Source organism: Styela clava, chromosome 1, assembly GCF_964204865.1.
Source record: "Styela clava chromosome 1, kaStyClav1.hap1.2, whole genome shotgun sequence".
Lineage (NCBI taxonomy): Eukaryota > Metazoa > Chordata > Ascidiacea > Stolidobranchia > Styelidae > Styela > Styela clava.
In genome coordinates this window covers 2,825,432-2,839,426 of record NC_135250.1, presented here as the reverse complement: position 1 = coordinate 2,839,426, position 13,995 = coordinate 2,825,432, and the positions used below count along the sequence as shown (strand labels likewise).

The following is a 13,995-nucleotide window of genomic DNA, read 5'->3' as shown; positions in this document are numbered from 1 at the left end:
CATGTTGAGTATGGCACCAGTTACTTCTTTCAGATGTATGGACTTAACTGACTCTAATGACATTTACAGTTGTATCATTATCATCCAGTCATTAACCAGCACAGCGCGGCGGTGTGGCTCAACAAGCGTTAGGAATACGCTCGCCACCGCACCTCTAATCACTCTGCGTGGGTTCGAATCCCATGCAGGGATGGTTATGTGCGAGAGGATTGCTGGACTCTCCGCCGTCGTTGGGTGGTTCACGTAACCGCTGGTCGGTTACGGCTTCCTCCACCACCAAGTCCATGCTTCCGAAAACAAACAATACAGTAAAACTAATCCCGTACCCGACTTGGAATGGTAACCGGACGAGAGGCCGTGGTTCGCCATATGGATAAGCCGTCTTATCGGCTTTCCTCTCCCCCGGGATAAATATGTAAATCCTATCCTAACCAAAAACTGCAATTCCTATTTTGTATATAGCATGTTTTTGTAGTCGGTTTGACAAAAGGAGTATGTCCTTTCTCTTGAAGCTGGTGAAAGCCTTATGCTTTGCACGATGCGCCGATCAACAAGTTTTGGTACTCCCGAAGTATGTGAACCAAGATGACGAACACCGGAATGCAGTATGTGTACCAGGTTAGGGTCAGGCCATGATTTTATTCCAATTTTAGTTCCATTACGAGTTCGGGGACTAGCCAAGTGACTCGCGTAGTAATTGTACCTGAAGTTATGGCCTAACCCTAACCTGGTACACATACTATGTTCCGGTGTCCGCCATCTTGGTTCACATACTTTAGGAGTACCAAGTTGTCACATGGACCCTGGTTCATGTAAAAATTCATAAAAAAGATGATCACCTGAGTATCCAAGACATCCCCATCTTGTAACTTCTCTTCCAATCTTCTCCGTTTTTCTTCGAGTTGTATTTTCTCAGATTGCAGTCTTTCTATCGCACTTTTCAGTTGGTGTTGTCTATTTGCCGATGACCCTTGATGACCCCGGTCAGAGGTCAAGGTAAGACTATCTCTCAGTTGCTGAGATCTTGCAGATAATTTCTGATCGACTGAAGCCATTTTAGAAGCAAGTTGTAATGCCTCAGATGAGATGACCTATAAGTATTAACAATTCAGAAACTTATGCAAAGCAAAGGAAAATGTAACAATTTGTATTAAATGTATATCTGTGAGAACAACTGCTTATACTTCTTCTATGATTTGTGCTGGTAGAACTATATGTATATAATGCAAGCAGGGTCGCAGCCAGGATTTTTAAAAGGGGGGGTTCAATGAGGCCGGGAAATTGTGCCATTATCATTACGGAACAATGTAACAATAAGAATTATGTGTCGATATCAGACTTGATATAATAATACCAAATATGCAAGATCAAGTTTCGAATTAATAGTAAATTGCATGTGGATACATCATTTCTTTTCTCATATTTTACCAACTCATTGTGAGTCGCACTAAAAAATGGCAATAAAAGAGGTTGCGAACTCAAAAAGGATGGGAAGCACTGCTTTAGGGTTCAACTTACCTGACTTGATCTCATTTTCTTAGTTTCCAAAGCTGTTCTCCTTTGGATTGCTTCTTCTCTTCTGATTACTGCAGCCTCTCGTGCTCTGAGTGCATCTTCAAGTTGTTTGAGTAGTTTTTGTTGCTCGAGTGCTTTTTCTACCTCCTCATCTAACCAACGACGTTGCTCATCGATGTCATCTGGCTCCTCAGGAGAGATAGATTTTGCTGGAAATGACAAGGAGATGAGATTTTTTCAAAATATTACAATAACAACAAGTAATAGACTAGAGGTAAGATCAGGCCCAAAAATTCCAGCTCGGCCCAACCCAGGCACGTGGCTATTAAATCCGACCCCGACTAATTAACTGGATTTGCAGGCCCGAGCCCGAAGCAAACCCGAATTTCATATTTTATTTAGGAGTTTTTTGAATATTCATTGCAAAAGTACAGTATGTGTCGTGTTGATGAGGCAACTTCTGTTTTTTTTGCAGAACACAGTCTCTCATGGCCAAAACATCTCATTAAAAAAAGGCAGCGATCGAGAAGCCCAACCCGACCCGAACGTAGTGATTGACATTTCTGGCCCGGCCCGGCCCGAATTTCGGACCAATATGTCTGTCCATATTCCTAACCAGCTGTCTATATGACAGCCGAATGGTCCTTTATGGAGGGGACCATTCAGATAGGGATTGGGCCTATAATATATCCAGCCTGCATTTAATTTTAGTAGCCAAGTTGAACCATAGGTAGTGAGGAGCATGATAGAACGATGAAACAATGTTTCATTCAAAACTTAACTCACCACTTCTCAATCTCTTCTGTATAGCAGCAACTTCTTGAGTTTTCCGCTTCAAAATTTTTTCCTGGTTCTTGTTTTTCACTTCAAGATCCTTAAAAAGAAGTGTTTTTGCAACCAATTACGAGATGGCGATCAGAGACCGCCGACTGATCGATCTAGCGGCGTGTATCCTTCGCTCTGACTCAATAGCGACACCGCGTGTCCCATCACTAAATAATTGATAACTCGCTAATTATATGACATAATTCATCCAAAATCAATAGGTTTCTGGTCCGAGATATGATGAATGCACATGCAAAATTTGGAGCAGATGCAACCTTGTTTTCCTGAGATATCACGTGTATCTAACAGACAGACAGACAAACACCTATCAACATACGTAGAGATCAAGATCAATAAGTAATAGGCCTATATGTATGTGACAGGCGAGAGCCATACCCTCAGGAAACAATTTTTTTTGTCAGATTTCACAAAAAATTCTCGCTCCAATTTAGGTAACAAAAAATTGAGCTTTTGTATAAATTTTTGACTTATTAAATCACTCTTGAAAGTCTGAACACCTGGGAATTCAGAATTTTGGCTTCGACACTGGGGATGTTCAAAATACGTCTTTGACCCCACAGCCATAATACAAACCTTTATTTTTGCTTGATCTTTACTCAATTCAGATTCGAGCTTTCTTTTCTGATCTTGTTCTGTTTTCAATTTCTTCTGCATGTCTTCTTGCATTTGACGCATCGCTGCAATACCTAGAAAATGAAATGGAATTGAATTTATACCATTGCCAACCCATATTTATTCTGACTTGACTAGTGCTTGGCACAGGGTTTCCCAAACTTAGCAACCCTTCATAGTTACGAAGTGTTTCTCTGAGAGCCATGAGTGGAAGTTTTTGCTATGTTTATACTCGCAGATAGGTCGCAATTTTTTCCTTAATATAGGTGCGACCAATCCACTCGACATAAGTGCTAATCGTCATCAAGTCGGAACAGAGTTGGATATTCATGAAAATCGTATGGTCTGCCCTTGCGTACATGCACTTATCCTCGCTCACAGGTTTCAATAAACATATTTTGATTATATGCCCTACAAAGAAAAACAAAACGGGAAGTTATCTATGCAAAAAAGCTAAGGAAAGGGCTTTTAAATCCCTAGTTTTTAGTGCGACTTATGTTATCACTAGTATTGCAAAACAAAGTGTTACGATATTAAGTTTTTCTCAGTTAAACATGAAATTGTAATTTTCATTTTAATGTGTTATGTGATGCATTTTTCTGACATGTTCTTAAATTATCATGTGCTTCATACTAGGGACCACAAGAGTCTTTAGGAGGGTGAAAAAGATCCCGAAAGTTTGAAAACAAGTGAGTTGTTATCACATGGGTCTATCATGGCATGTAAAGCTGTGGTGGATGCAATGGCCTGGTGATTAGTATGTTGGTCCCATGGATGGCTAAAACCAAATATTTCACTATTCCGAATACAATCTGAGAAAAATTTTTGAATATCGAATACATTCTAAATTTGGGGCAAGTTCATGTGGAAAATGACATGAATCACTATATCTTTATGTTGATCATTGATCTAAAATGACAGAGACATAAAGTTCATTGTTTTTTCTGTGATGTTTCTTACCATTTGAGATATTGTACATTTCGATCTGCTTGTCTAATGGCTCAAAATCCCAAATTTTCAAATAAAAATATTCTAAATTATCCCTAAATTTGAAAAATTTACTATAGAAAATAATGAATTTTGAATGTATTTGAATATTCGATTCAGTTTGGACATCCCTAGTTGGTCATCGATGTGTTAAGGTCACAGGATACAGATTTTAGTTAGAAATCATATTCCAGTCATCTCACACAGAGTAGAATTGGTTGGGCAATGATGAACCAGAAAGACTCCGGCTTTTCCTACAAGAGCATCATTCTCTTACGCCTAACAACTACACAATTGAAGAATCCAAAAATAGAAAAAAAAATGAAGATCATACCAATTTCCAGTTCTTTAATCTTCTTTTTATTCTGAGATGGGATGGTTGCAATCCTCTCAGTTTCTCTCTGCTTTTTCTGAAGCATCTATTGACAGTAGAAATGTTCAGGAATGTAAGTTATACAACATTCCAGGGTGAAATAAATTGGGTTAGAAAGGCCAATAATGCCAATGTATGTGTACCAGGTTAGGGTTAGGCCATAATATTATTTCGATTTTCCTTCTTTTAGTTCTATTACAAATTTGGGGACTGTCTGTGTTAGCCATGTGAATATCCCCCTGCCCATAGGTTTCAGTCCCTTTACACAACTTGAGGAAAGTAGACGAACAAAATTAGTTAACTCCATATTGGTACACGGACTTCTGGAACGCCAAAATTTCTATGTCTAGTGACACTGAAAATAAAACTGATGCAAGAGATCATTTACCTGGACTTTGGATTTTGCGCCTTTGAGTTTCTGCTCATAATCAGTTTTTAGTTTTAGAAGTTCCTGAAACAAAACAAAGTTTGTCAGAATAATCATACAAAATTCACTGTTTAGAATTATATAAGGTGTCCATGAAGTCTTAATTTTTTTTAAATTGTAAAGGTACCTAACATGCTAAAACCGATAGAGTTGATTTGAGGGGGGAAAACGCAAATTTAGGCCCTTTCATTAAACAAAGTCAAATAAAATTTAACTGACCTGTTCACTCCCTCCATTTTGCAAAGCCTTATGTGAATCCAGTAATTCACGTTTCGCAGTCTGAACTTCTTTTTCAAGAACTAGTATCCTCGTCAAGTAATCACGATTCACTGCCTCTGCATCATGGCCTGAGAAAAAATATTAGGAATAAGTAAGTTGTCCATAAAGTCCCTTTACGATTTGAATTTTGTCAGTTATCAATATTTTCAAGTCAGTTCTCAATATATCTTAACCAGTTTTGTTGTTTTTTAATCAGTAATTGTTTATGTATTTTGACTTCATTTAATACATCTGTAAGGGCTAAAACGATACATGGTATCGATAAATTCCCTTTGAAATTTTAAGACTTTATGGACACTTTATATATGGAGAGTTTCAAGCCCAATCGCAAATATTGAAGTATAAAAAATTTTGTTTGAAATTTCACAAAGATATAGAAGTTTTTAAGCTGGTATTCAATCAGAGTTTGAATCAATGACTGTTCAGTCCAGTCCAGTCAGTGGCTCAAGCACACTTTCACAGTTTTCACAGCTTACGCTTTCTTACATATCTGTGTCTTTCTGTGTATAGTTTTGTTTGGAGAGAAAAACATATAAATACATTGTTTAAAAAATCTATTATATTTTACCTGTTCTGACAAGATCTTTAATCAATTCTTCTTTCATTTTAATATTGATTGACAGTTCTCGTATTTTATTGTTAGAATTCTGAGCTCGTAGTTCTGAGTCTTTTAATCTCTTTACTGATAACACTGTGCTCTCTCGAAGAACATTGAGTTCTGTGTCAATGTTACCTATAGAAAGAGAAAAAAGAATAGGAGTTTTGAAGAAAAGAAATATAAAAACTTGGATGAGTAAGTATCTTACACTTAGGATAGGATTTACATATTTATCCGGATGGAGAGGAATGTCGATAAGGCGGCTTAATCATATGGCGAACCACTGCCTCTCGTCCGGTTACATGTCCATGCCAAGTATGGGATTAGTTAGCCTGTTATTTGTTTTCGTATGCATGGATTTGATGATTGAGGAAGTCGTAACTGACCAGCGGTTTACGTGAACCGCCCTACGATGGCGAGGAGTCTATCAACATATCTATCCCATAATTTGAAGTCAGATATCGGGCCCCGTAGGAACACTGAGCTCTGACTAAATGTTACTTGTAGGGAGAGAGAAAAAAAAGTATTGGGTCCTAATAAAGATAAGCTGGCAAAATAACATGATGAACCACAGTTTCTTGTGCAGTTACCACGCTCTGGCCTTGTGGAACCCCTGTGTAGACGGAGAAAAAAATACCAGGTTGTAAATTTGGGCCTGTAGAACACCAGAAAAATTGAAAAAAAAAAGTAATAACCTTCAGGTAACTTTGTCCCATTAGTTGTGGAATAGGGGTCCACGACCCAAAAAGTTTGGGAAACCCGGGGTAAAAGCATTGAGCCCAAAGGTCAAAGATCTGCTCCCACCCTAAAATGAAATCATATGCAAACAAAAATTTAATGTACCTTTTTCATCTTGATCAAAGCTTGGGCCACTTTGCTTCCTTGCAGAAGGAATTCTCCACTGATGCTGTTGAATGCTGGAACATATAATAGAATGGTAAAATACATGAATGCAATGAATTTAGAAATAACTCAAGATTTTTTCATATAAAAACTTATCATATTTAGATTCAAACTTAATATTTAGATAAACTGAACAGGAAGGAATGTAATTTTCAATACTGATGCTTTTTTTAGAATTGACGTTTGGAACGACTCAATTTGAGATAACAGTCAAAAGTTGTTTTCAAGCATATTAGGAGTAGTAAATTGTTCTGATGATTCGTGATTAAAACTTAGTACCTAGAAGCAGGGACATATCCATTGGGGTCATGGATTGAGGGTCAGAACTCTTGAAAACCCGAGTTTTTCAGAGCTGATTCGGTCCAACTTAGAAATTTCAGAACACCTCCATTTGAAAATTCCTGGCTTCGTCGAGCTCAGGACGAAAGATGTTAAAGGTTAAAGATCCGAAGTCTCAATCAAATACTTACTAGCTTGCCCATAGTGTTAGTTATAAATACCCTATATCAACGGTTCCCAAACTATGGGTCGAAACAAAAAAAAAATGCTACACAAAGAATGACCATGTGGCGTTTTTACGCATAGCAGCACTTCATACCGTGTTTCCCCGAAATTTATACAGGATTTAGATTTATTTTCTTTTGAAGAATAACACTGTTTTTTTGGAAGAGGTCTTTTGTGTTCATTCATCAAAAAAAAAATTACATGGTAGATAACGAGATTTTTTAATAAACTTTATATAAAAACCGACATCTATTGGTATTATTTGTATTTCCTATACAAAAATCAAGTGACAAATATCATAATTGTGATTGTGACATCACACAATCTTAAATAGTGGTGTGATCTCCACCTAAGGTCATTGAACCATTCCTCTCCCACACATTTTGAATTTATTTTAAGGGAAGGGTTCAATTAAAATCATTTTTAAAATTCAAATTAGGTCTTATTTTCAGGCCAGGTCTTATTTTCGAGGAAACACGGTAGTTTTGCGATGATTAGCCATTGCTGTGTTCTTTGTTATGTCATAAAAAGTTAAATGGGTCGCCAGAAGCTGTGGTAATAAATAGTGGGTCGCAACTCTAAAAAGTTTGGGAACCACTGCCCTATATAGTTCCAGTAGCTCTTAGTAGTCTCCCGTAACTGTACTTGGAGATAAGTCTACCTTACCCCAGAGTGAGTATACGTGACATTGGTTTGGGCAAATTCTCATAACAAAAAAAAAATAGCTAGGGCTATCCGCTTAACTAGTATTAGCAAAAATTTCTGCTAGTTTATAGGTGAACAAGGTCAGAAAAGATGGTTTCAAAAAATATTAACATCTTACAAAGCTTCCCTTTTCCTAGAAGCAGTACTCCTATCACTCTTATCTCCTGCTTCCTGGTTTAAGTTATAAGGGTCACTTCCTGGTTCATCACCATCGACCCCAAAGGATCTATGATCTACCTCATCTTCTTCCTCTATTCTGTCTGCGATCACATGATTTCGAGCTCGAAAGCCTGCCATGATCCGTTCAGCTGAGATGAGAGGGGGTGATGAATGAGCCTGTAATAAAAATTTGCAAATGTTATTATCCTGCCATTGGTAAACAAGTCTCTAGATTCAGTTGAGAGATGGGTACTCCCGAAGTATGTGAACAAAAAAGATGGTGGACACCAGATAGTAATATATGTACCAAATATTAGGTACAAATACTACAAGAGTCACTTGGCTAGTCCCTGAACTTGAAATAGAACTGAAATGAGAAAAATTGGAATGAAATTATTGACTGACCCTAACCTGGTACACATACTAATGTCTGGTGTCCGCCATCTTGGTTCCCATACTACGGGAGTACCGAGAGATGGATGAAAATTCAAATACATTTAAGATAGGATTGACATATTAATTTAGGAAAATAGGAAAGACGACTTAATCGCCACGGCTTCTCGTTCGGTTACCGTTCCATGAAGGATATAGGTGTAATTCATCAGTTATTATTTTGTTTTCAGACGCACGGACTTGCATATTTCCTATTTGGCCATGCATGTGGGTAGAAAACTGCCCAATTCAATAATCAGGAGAAAAATCAGCATTGATTTAAGTGCACAAGTACGAAAAAGAAAGTTTACTTTATAAACAACTGTGTGTCTTCTGCTCATCTGATTATTTTTATAAAACATATTCGCACCTTCACTATTAACCAGTGGTGGGCGTGGCCCACAGGAGGGGTGTGGACAATTACTTGAGGGGGGGCATGAAGATAATTATTCATTAGTTTGGATTTTGCCCGTCTTATATTTACATTTCTTTATTGTTCAGAGATTGCAGAGAGCTGTTGTGATTGTTGTTATTTTTATTATCTGTTATATTACTTTCACCTTACTATCTGTTATTTGTAGCTTATTGTTAGCTAGTTATTTTTGAGGTGGAGCGCGAGACTTGACAAATTTCAAAAACGGTTATAAAGTTTCAGAACTACTGCTATAAACAAGAAGCGAAGGCCTGCCCTGTCTGGTTAACGCACCACACCAATGCTAAGTTGTTTACGAAAAACCTCCCAAGAAGACATAAAGGAAATGCTGTCATCACAGTTCTATGACTGTAGAAGGAAATTACTTTGGACTCAGTCAGGTCACGGAGGTTCATTAGAAACAAACTATTACTCAGAATTATTTCCTACTGATTCCTGATTCACTGGCTAACGGTTTTTAATTGGCTAAGAATCGGAAGTGTCTATTTCAAATGATTTTCATTGGCCATGAATGGGAAGTTTCTAATAGATATGGTTTTTCTGTGTTAGTAGTTTCCATTGAATAAGTTTGGAGGTATTAATATAAAAAGCATGGCTAATACACATTGAATGAATTGAGGTATAATTCGAAAATTGCCAATTTATTTTCATCAAAAAACTTTTTTATATTTTCTAACTCTACCAAATACTTTGTTTATACGTTGTCAAGAATAATGTGCTGTACATTAGAAACTAGTTGTCAGTAACAGTATCTATTAGATGGCCCTGTAAAAACTCAATCAGAATTTCTTTTGTACAAATGGAATATAACACAGGTGTGAATCCAGCATGATATTGACCCTGGGATGACCCCTTAAGGAAGTAACAAAGGAAGGCATGTTTTTCTTGACAAAGAAATGTTATTTTAATAGTTAGGGTCAAGTCGTGTGTTAGCCAGACATTGAGAACAAGTGCTCTTGTCAGAATTCACATTTCCCTAACAAAACTGACAAAATATTTTTCTAACAAGGAAGTTCAGAGGTCAGCATTGCCACTTCCTGATAAATGTTTTGATTGAGGATAAGCCAAGCATTCCTAAGCGTTGTTAGAAACCACGGCACCAATCACCATAACTCCCAATGTTTACTAAGTAGTATAGTAGTGGTATATGGTATAGCAATTCAGAACCAGGGGCTGAAAGACAGTGATTAGACATTTCACCCATAGGCGTAGCCAGGAGGGGAGACTGAGGGGGCAAGATCCCCCTGCAAATTTTCAACTTTTTTTTTTAATGCAATTTTGCGGCATTTGCAGTAAGGCATAGATTCTAAAAGGCATCTGACCTAAAAATGTTGCCCTAGAAATCCATTTCTCCATTTAAACTTTCCAAAATACTCTCAAAATAAGTGTCAAAAATTTGGCAATAGTAAATTAGAGAGATTATTTTTTAGGGGTCAAGGGTCGAGGAAATCTCAATTGGATTCATTGTAATTAGATGAACACTAAATTTTAAGTGCCTACTTGTCTAGATCCGTATTCAGAGAGAACAAAGGATTAGAATATTAGCCGAGCCATCATCCAAACTAACAAAATCCCTCAATATTTTGAACCTATTTTTTTCCTAAAAAATATACTTATCTACAACCTTGTCTTTTACAGACACTCATAACTAGAGATAAAAAATTTAACAAAACCACAAGTAAAATAACAAATTTTCCTGAATATTTTAAAATTAACTCCTCATCAAACTTGTCTGGAGTCTTGTATAGAGCGAATATGCAAAACCACTCCATAAAAGCAATTATTTTCAAATCACTCAGACAAAGCCTTTTCAGTCTTATATCAACACAATAACACATTGACAGGGGAAGTGTGACCCATTATAAGCTTTATATCAGCGGTAAATGTTTATTTATGTTAGCCAGTTAACAAAACATATGGCTTAGTGAAGTGTTTTTTAAGATCAGGTGCGGTATGAGATTGAGGCAAGCGCAAACTAAATTTGTGACCGAAGTATTAACGATATCTTTATCTTAACCAAGAACATTGGTACAAGCATAGGATAAGTATGAAACTAAGTGTAGCAGTAGGACAAGTGTGCAAAATGGGACCAAGTCTGCCAATTTACAAAATAAAATTAATTTTGCTAGCGGACGGTTACTAATAAACTATTCTTTACTCCAAATACTAAATTAAAACAGTCAAACACTTTGCCAGGGATGGCAAGAATATGAGATGACATTCAGGAAATGCTGTAACATGATCCCGAAGTCATTAGCAAGTGTTCCCAAGTATTAAATTAGCGACTAAATGTATTTAAGGACACATTTGGTAACCCGATGCAGTGGGAGACGTAGGCTTTGGATATAGACAGGATTAAGTTTGACTAGTATTTTGAAATAAGAAGTATCCAAAAACTGTTTTAAAAAATGGTGATCTGGCAAAAAGGTTCTGTGGGGTAATTTTCTTAAACTCCTATCCTGTTGCATTAGTGTAATTTGTTTGCATTTACTGAAAAGACATTACAACCCCAGAGTCTGGCTTTTGGAATTATAGTTTCTAAGATATTTTGGAAAGTTTCTAGCAAATAATTGGCAAATCAGTCTTAACATAATGACTAATGGAAAAGACTTGTTCGAAAATCTTGCCAGTCGCCTTCCCCATCATGAGTAACCTGATGCTGTCTTAGAATGTGTAGACTTTGGGTATGGGGTTTAGTTTGGACAGTATTTTTTAGTGGGAGAGGTATCAAGTGAAGTTCTATGAACAGTTTTAAAGTGTACTATCTTGCAATTGAGGTTCTGTGAAGTTACCTACTTATCATTTTTCTACTCTTGTTGTGATTTGTGCAATTTATATGTATATAATGCAACAACATTATAACACTCACTTGTAATAGCATGGAGGAGCCAAATTATTGGATAATAATTTAGTAATAAATTGTTTTAGAAATATCAGCTTCACAACAAACAAAGTTTTCATGCATGTGAGGGGAATGAAGTGTTTCAAAATATTCAAAGAGAGAAATATAGCAAAAAGTCTCTTTACATTTGTCGAGACAGAAATGTTTAATTTGTAATCCAACACCTCGATCACTAGTAAAGTTCTTCCCAGAGTGTCAGATTAGTGGCATTAGACACACTTAGAGTAAAGGAAGAAGGGTGGGACCGCAATGTAACTGAAGATTATTCTTTATTTATATGTAATATGGAAACTATACTTTCCTTGTGTTTAAACTCTCCAGCAAATTTACTTATGTGCTCACTGTAGGAGTATAATATGTCAAAATATAACATTCACTTTCAAAATATTTTATTTTATTACTATTTTCGGCGGAGTAAGGCTCGATACAAACAAACTCATATGTAGAGAGCTGGCGAGTCGTAGCTTTCAAAATGTAAAAAAAGCATTTTGCTGTATCATACAATGCATTTTTTTGTACTCAAAGCGCTTATTAGATTTTCAAGACCCTTGATCTCCCACTAGGTGTTTGTCGTCTAACTTAGCAATTAGAAATTTCAGAATCCCCCATTTGCAAATTCTGGCTACGCCCCTGAAAGCTGGTACAAATATTTTAAGTTTTCCCACCAGCATTATGCATGTATTTCGGTTATCAAGCAAATGTTTTCTCCATGCTTCCGAGAACAATTAACTTGCTAACTAAGATAATCCCAAACGCAACATGGACTGGTGACCAAACGAGAGGCCGTGGTTCACCATATGATTAAGCTGTCTTATCGACTTTCCTCTCCCATAGAATAAACATGTAAATCCTATCCTACATGTCCAGTACCCTGTTCACAGTAAAGGTGTGAAAAAATACAATGCTCCCATATAATGGTTGCGAGTCATTTTTGTATATTGGTAAAGATAATTGCCCGACTGCTCATTCAATATAAATTCAATATGAATATAATACCTACTTATGATGGTTGTAAGTCATTTTAGTATCTTGGTAAAGATGAGTAACAGTTATATTATACTGAACTACGTCAGTTACATATTTAATTACAGAAATTAAGAACAGTTACTATAAAATTTCAAAACTTTATATTCTAATTGAAACTCAAAACGTCCATTGCAGGATTACGTGACTTAACTGTCTATCTTACACTGAATCTAAGTCAAACCTAGATCAGTTCAGAATAAACATGAGTGATTTTAATTAATAACGTTAAAATTAGCACGCACCTCAACTTAGTGCAAGACCTATGGAAGATGCATGCACTTATAGGGAACTTGGTTAATTAATAAGACAACTTTCGCCATGCTTGATTGCAAACATTATTGCATCATAGAATGCCAATGCAGTGAACCAGAACTGTTGAAAGTAATTGAAGTGTATCATTTTAAGGAATCAGATTACAAAATAAACTATCTTATTGCAGACTATTCCAACTTTCCGAATGGAGATTTGAGAAAAAAGAGAAATTTAGAAAGTAAGGTTTCGCTAATTTGATAGTCTAGTTTCCAATATGACGTTAAAGGAATGAGTAGCGAGCCAGGTTGGGTCATTTTTAGTCATGAGAGTCTTAGATCCAGTCAATCACTGAGTACAATGTCACACTCAGTTAGTCAAGACTAAGTCAATGGCAGGACAATCTTAAAATAACAAGCTATGAAAAAAAAAAAAAATAGAAGAAACAGAGAAATATTTAGAGAACATGAGATGCAAACAGTTACGGGTCCCACATCAGGAAAAGTGTTTGGCAACTTTAGAAAAAAAGCTTCGGCAAAAGCTTATTTGATTAATATACGACGTATAAATCTACCTTATATATGGAAATATATCTAAAGACTGATCAAAAGCAGGACTATGTAGTCGAGGAAAATTCAAAACTGACTCATACTCAAGTTTGAAAAAATTTTGGCATCAAACTTAGCTCCTGCCCACAGGTTAGGAAACAAATTTGAGTTTAAAAATATGACACTGACAGTGAAAACGTGCCGGACTTGACTGCACAAAAGGTCACGACCCTATAATACACATATTTACATGGTATGAGTCAGGAATGTATGTTAGGTAAGAAGCAGAAATTCCCGAATGCTCATCTAATGAAATATGGACGGTATGACCTACAGGAAATGCGCTAACTCATATAACACAGGGTCAACCAGAGTCACAACGTGACACAAACCAAGTGTGGATAAGTCAATGGCCTGCAATCGGCAACTTGCGGCTCTTCTCAGAATTCTGCCTTCGTAAATCAAAGTGGTTACAGCAGATTTTTGTTAGAAGCAGT

The 13,995-nt window shown here is 36.6% G+C and overlaps 1 protein-coding gene across 2 annotated transcripts in view; it reads right to left on the bottom strand.

Moving 5' to 3' along the window:
* The window catches only part of LOC120331615 (kinesin-like protein KIF27), an 84,812-nt gene that overhangs the window by 7,141 nt on the left and 63,676 nt on the right, over nucleotides 1-13,995 (bottom strand). For both annotated transcript variants that reach the window (XM_078116390.1, XM_078116393.1), the window contains exons 14-23: nucleotides 7,868-8,085; nucleotides 6,481-6,554; nucleotides 5,608-5,772; nucleotides 4,980-5,107; nucleotides 4,722-4,784; nucleotides 4,295-4,379; nucleotides 2,935-3,047; nucleotides 2,302-2,389; nucleotides 1,519-1,724; nucleotides 840-1,091 (exon numbers count right to left, since the gene is read on the bottom strand). In XM_078116390.1, the coding sequence (XP_077972516.1) occupies nucleotides 840-1,091; nucleotides 1,519-1,724; nucleotides 2,302-2,389; nucleotides 2,935-3,047; nucleotides 4,295-4,379; nucleotides 4,722-4,784; nucleotides 4,980-5,107; nucleotides 5,608-5,772; nucleotides 6,481-6,554; nucleotides 7,868-8,085 (1,392 nt within the window). The remainder of the gene's footprint in view (nucleotides 1-839; nucleotides 1,092-1,518; nucleotides 1,725-2,301; nucleotides 2,390-2,934; nucleotides 3,048-4,294; nucleotides 4,380-4,721; nucleotides 4,785-4,979; nucleotides 5,108-5,607; nucleotides 5,773-6,480; nucleotides 6,555-7,867; nucleotides 8,086-13,995) is intronic.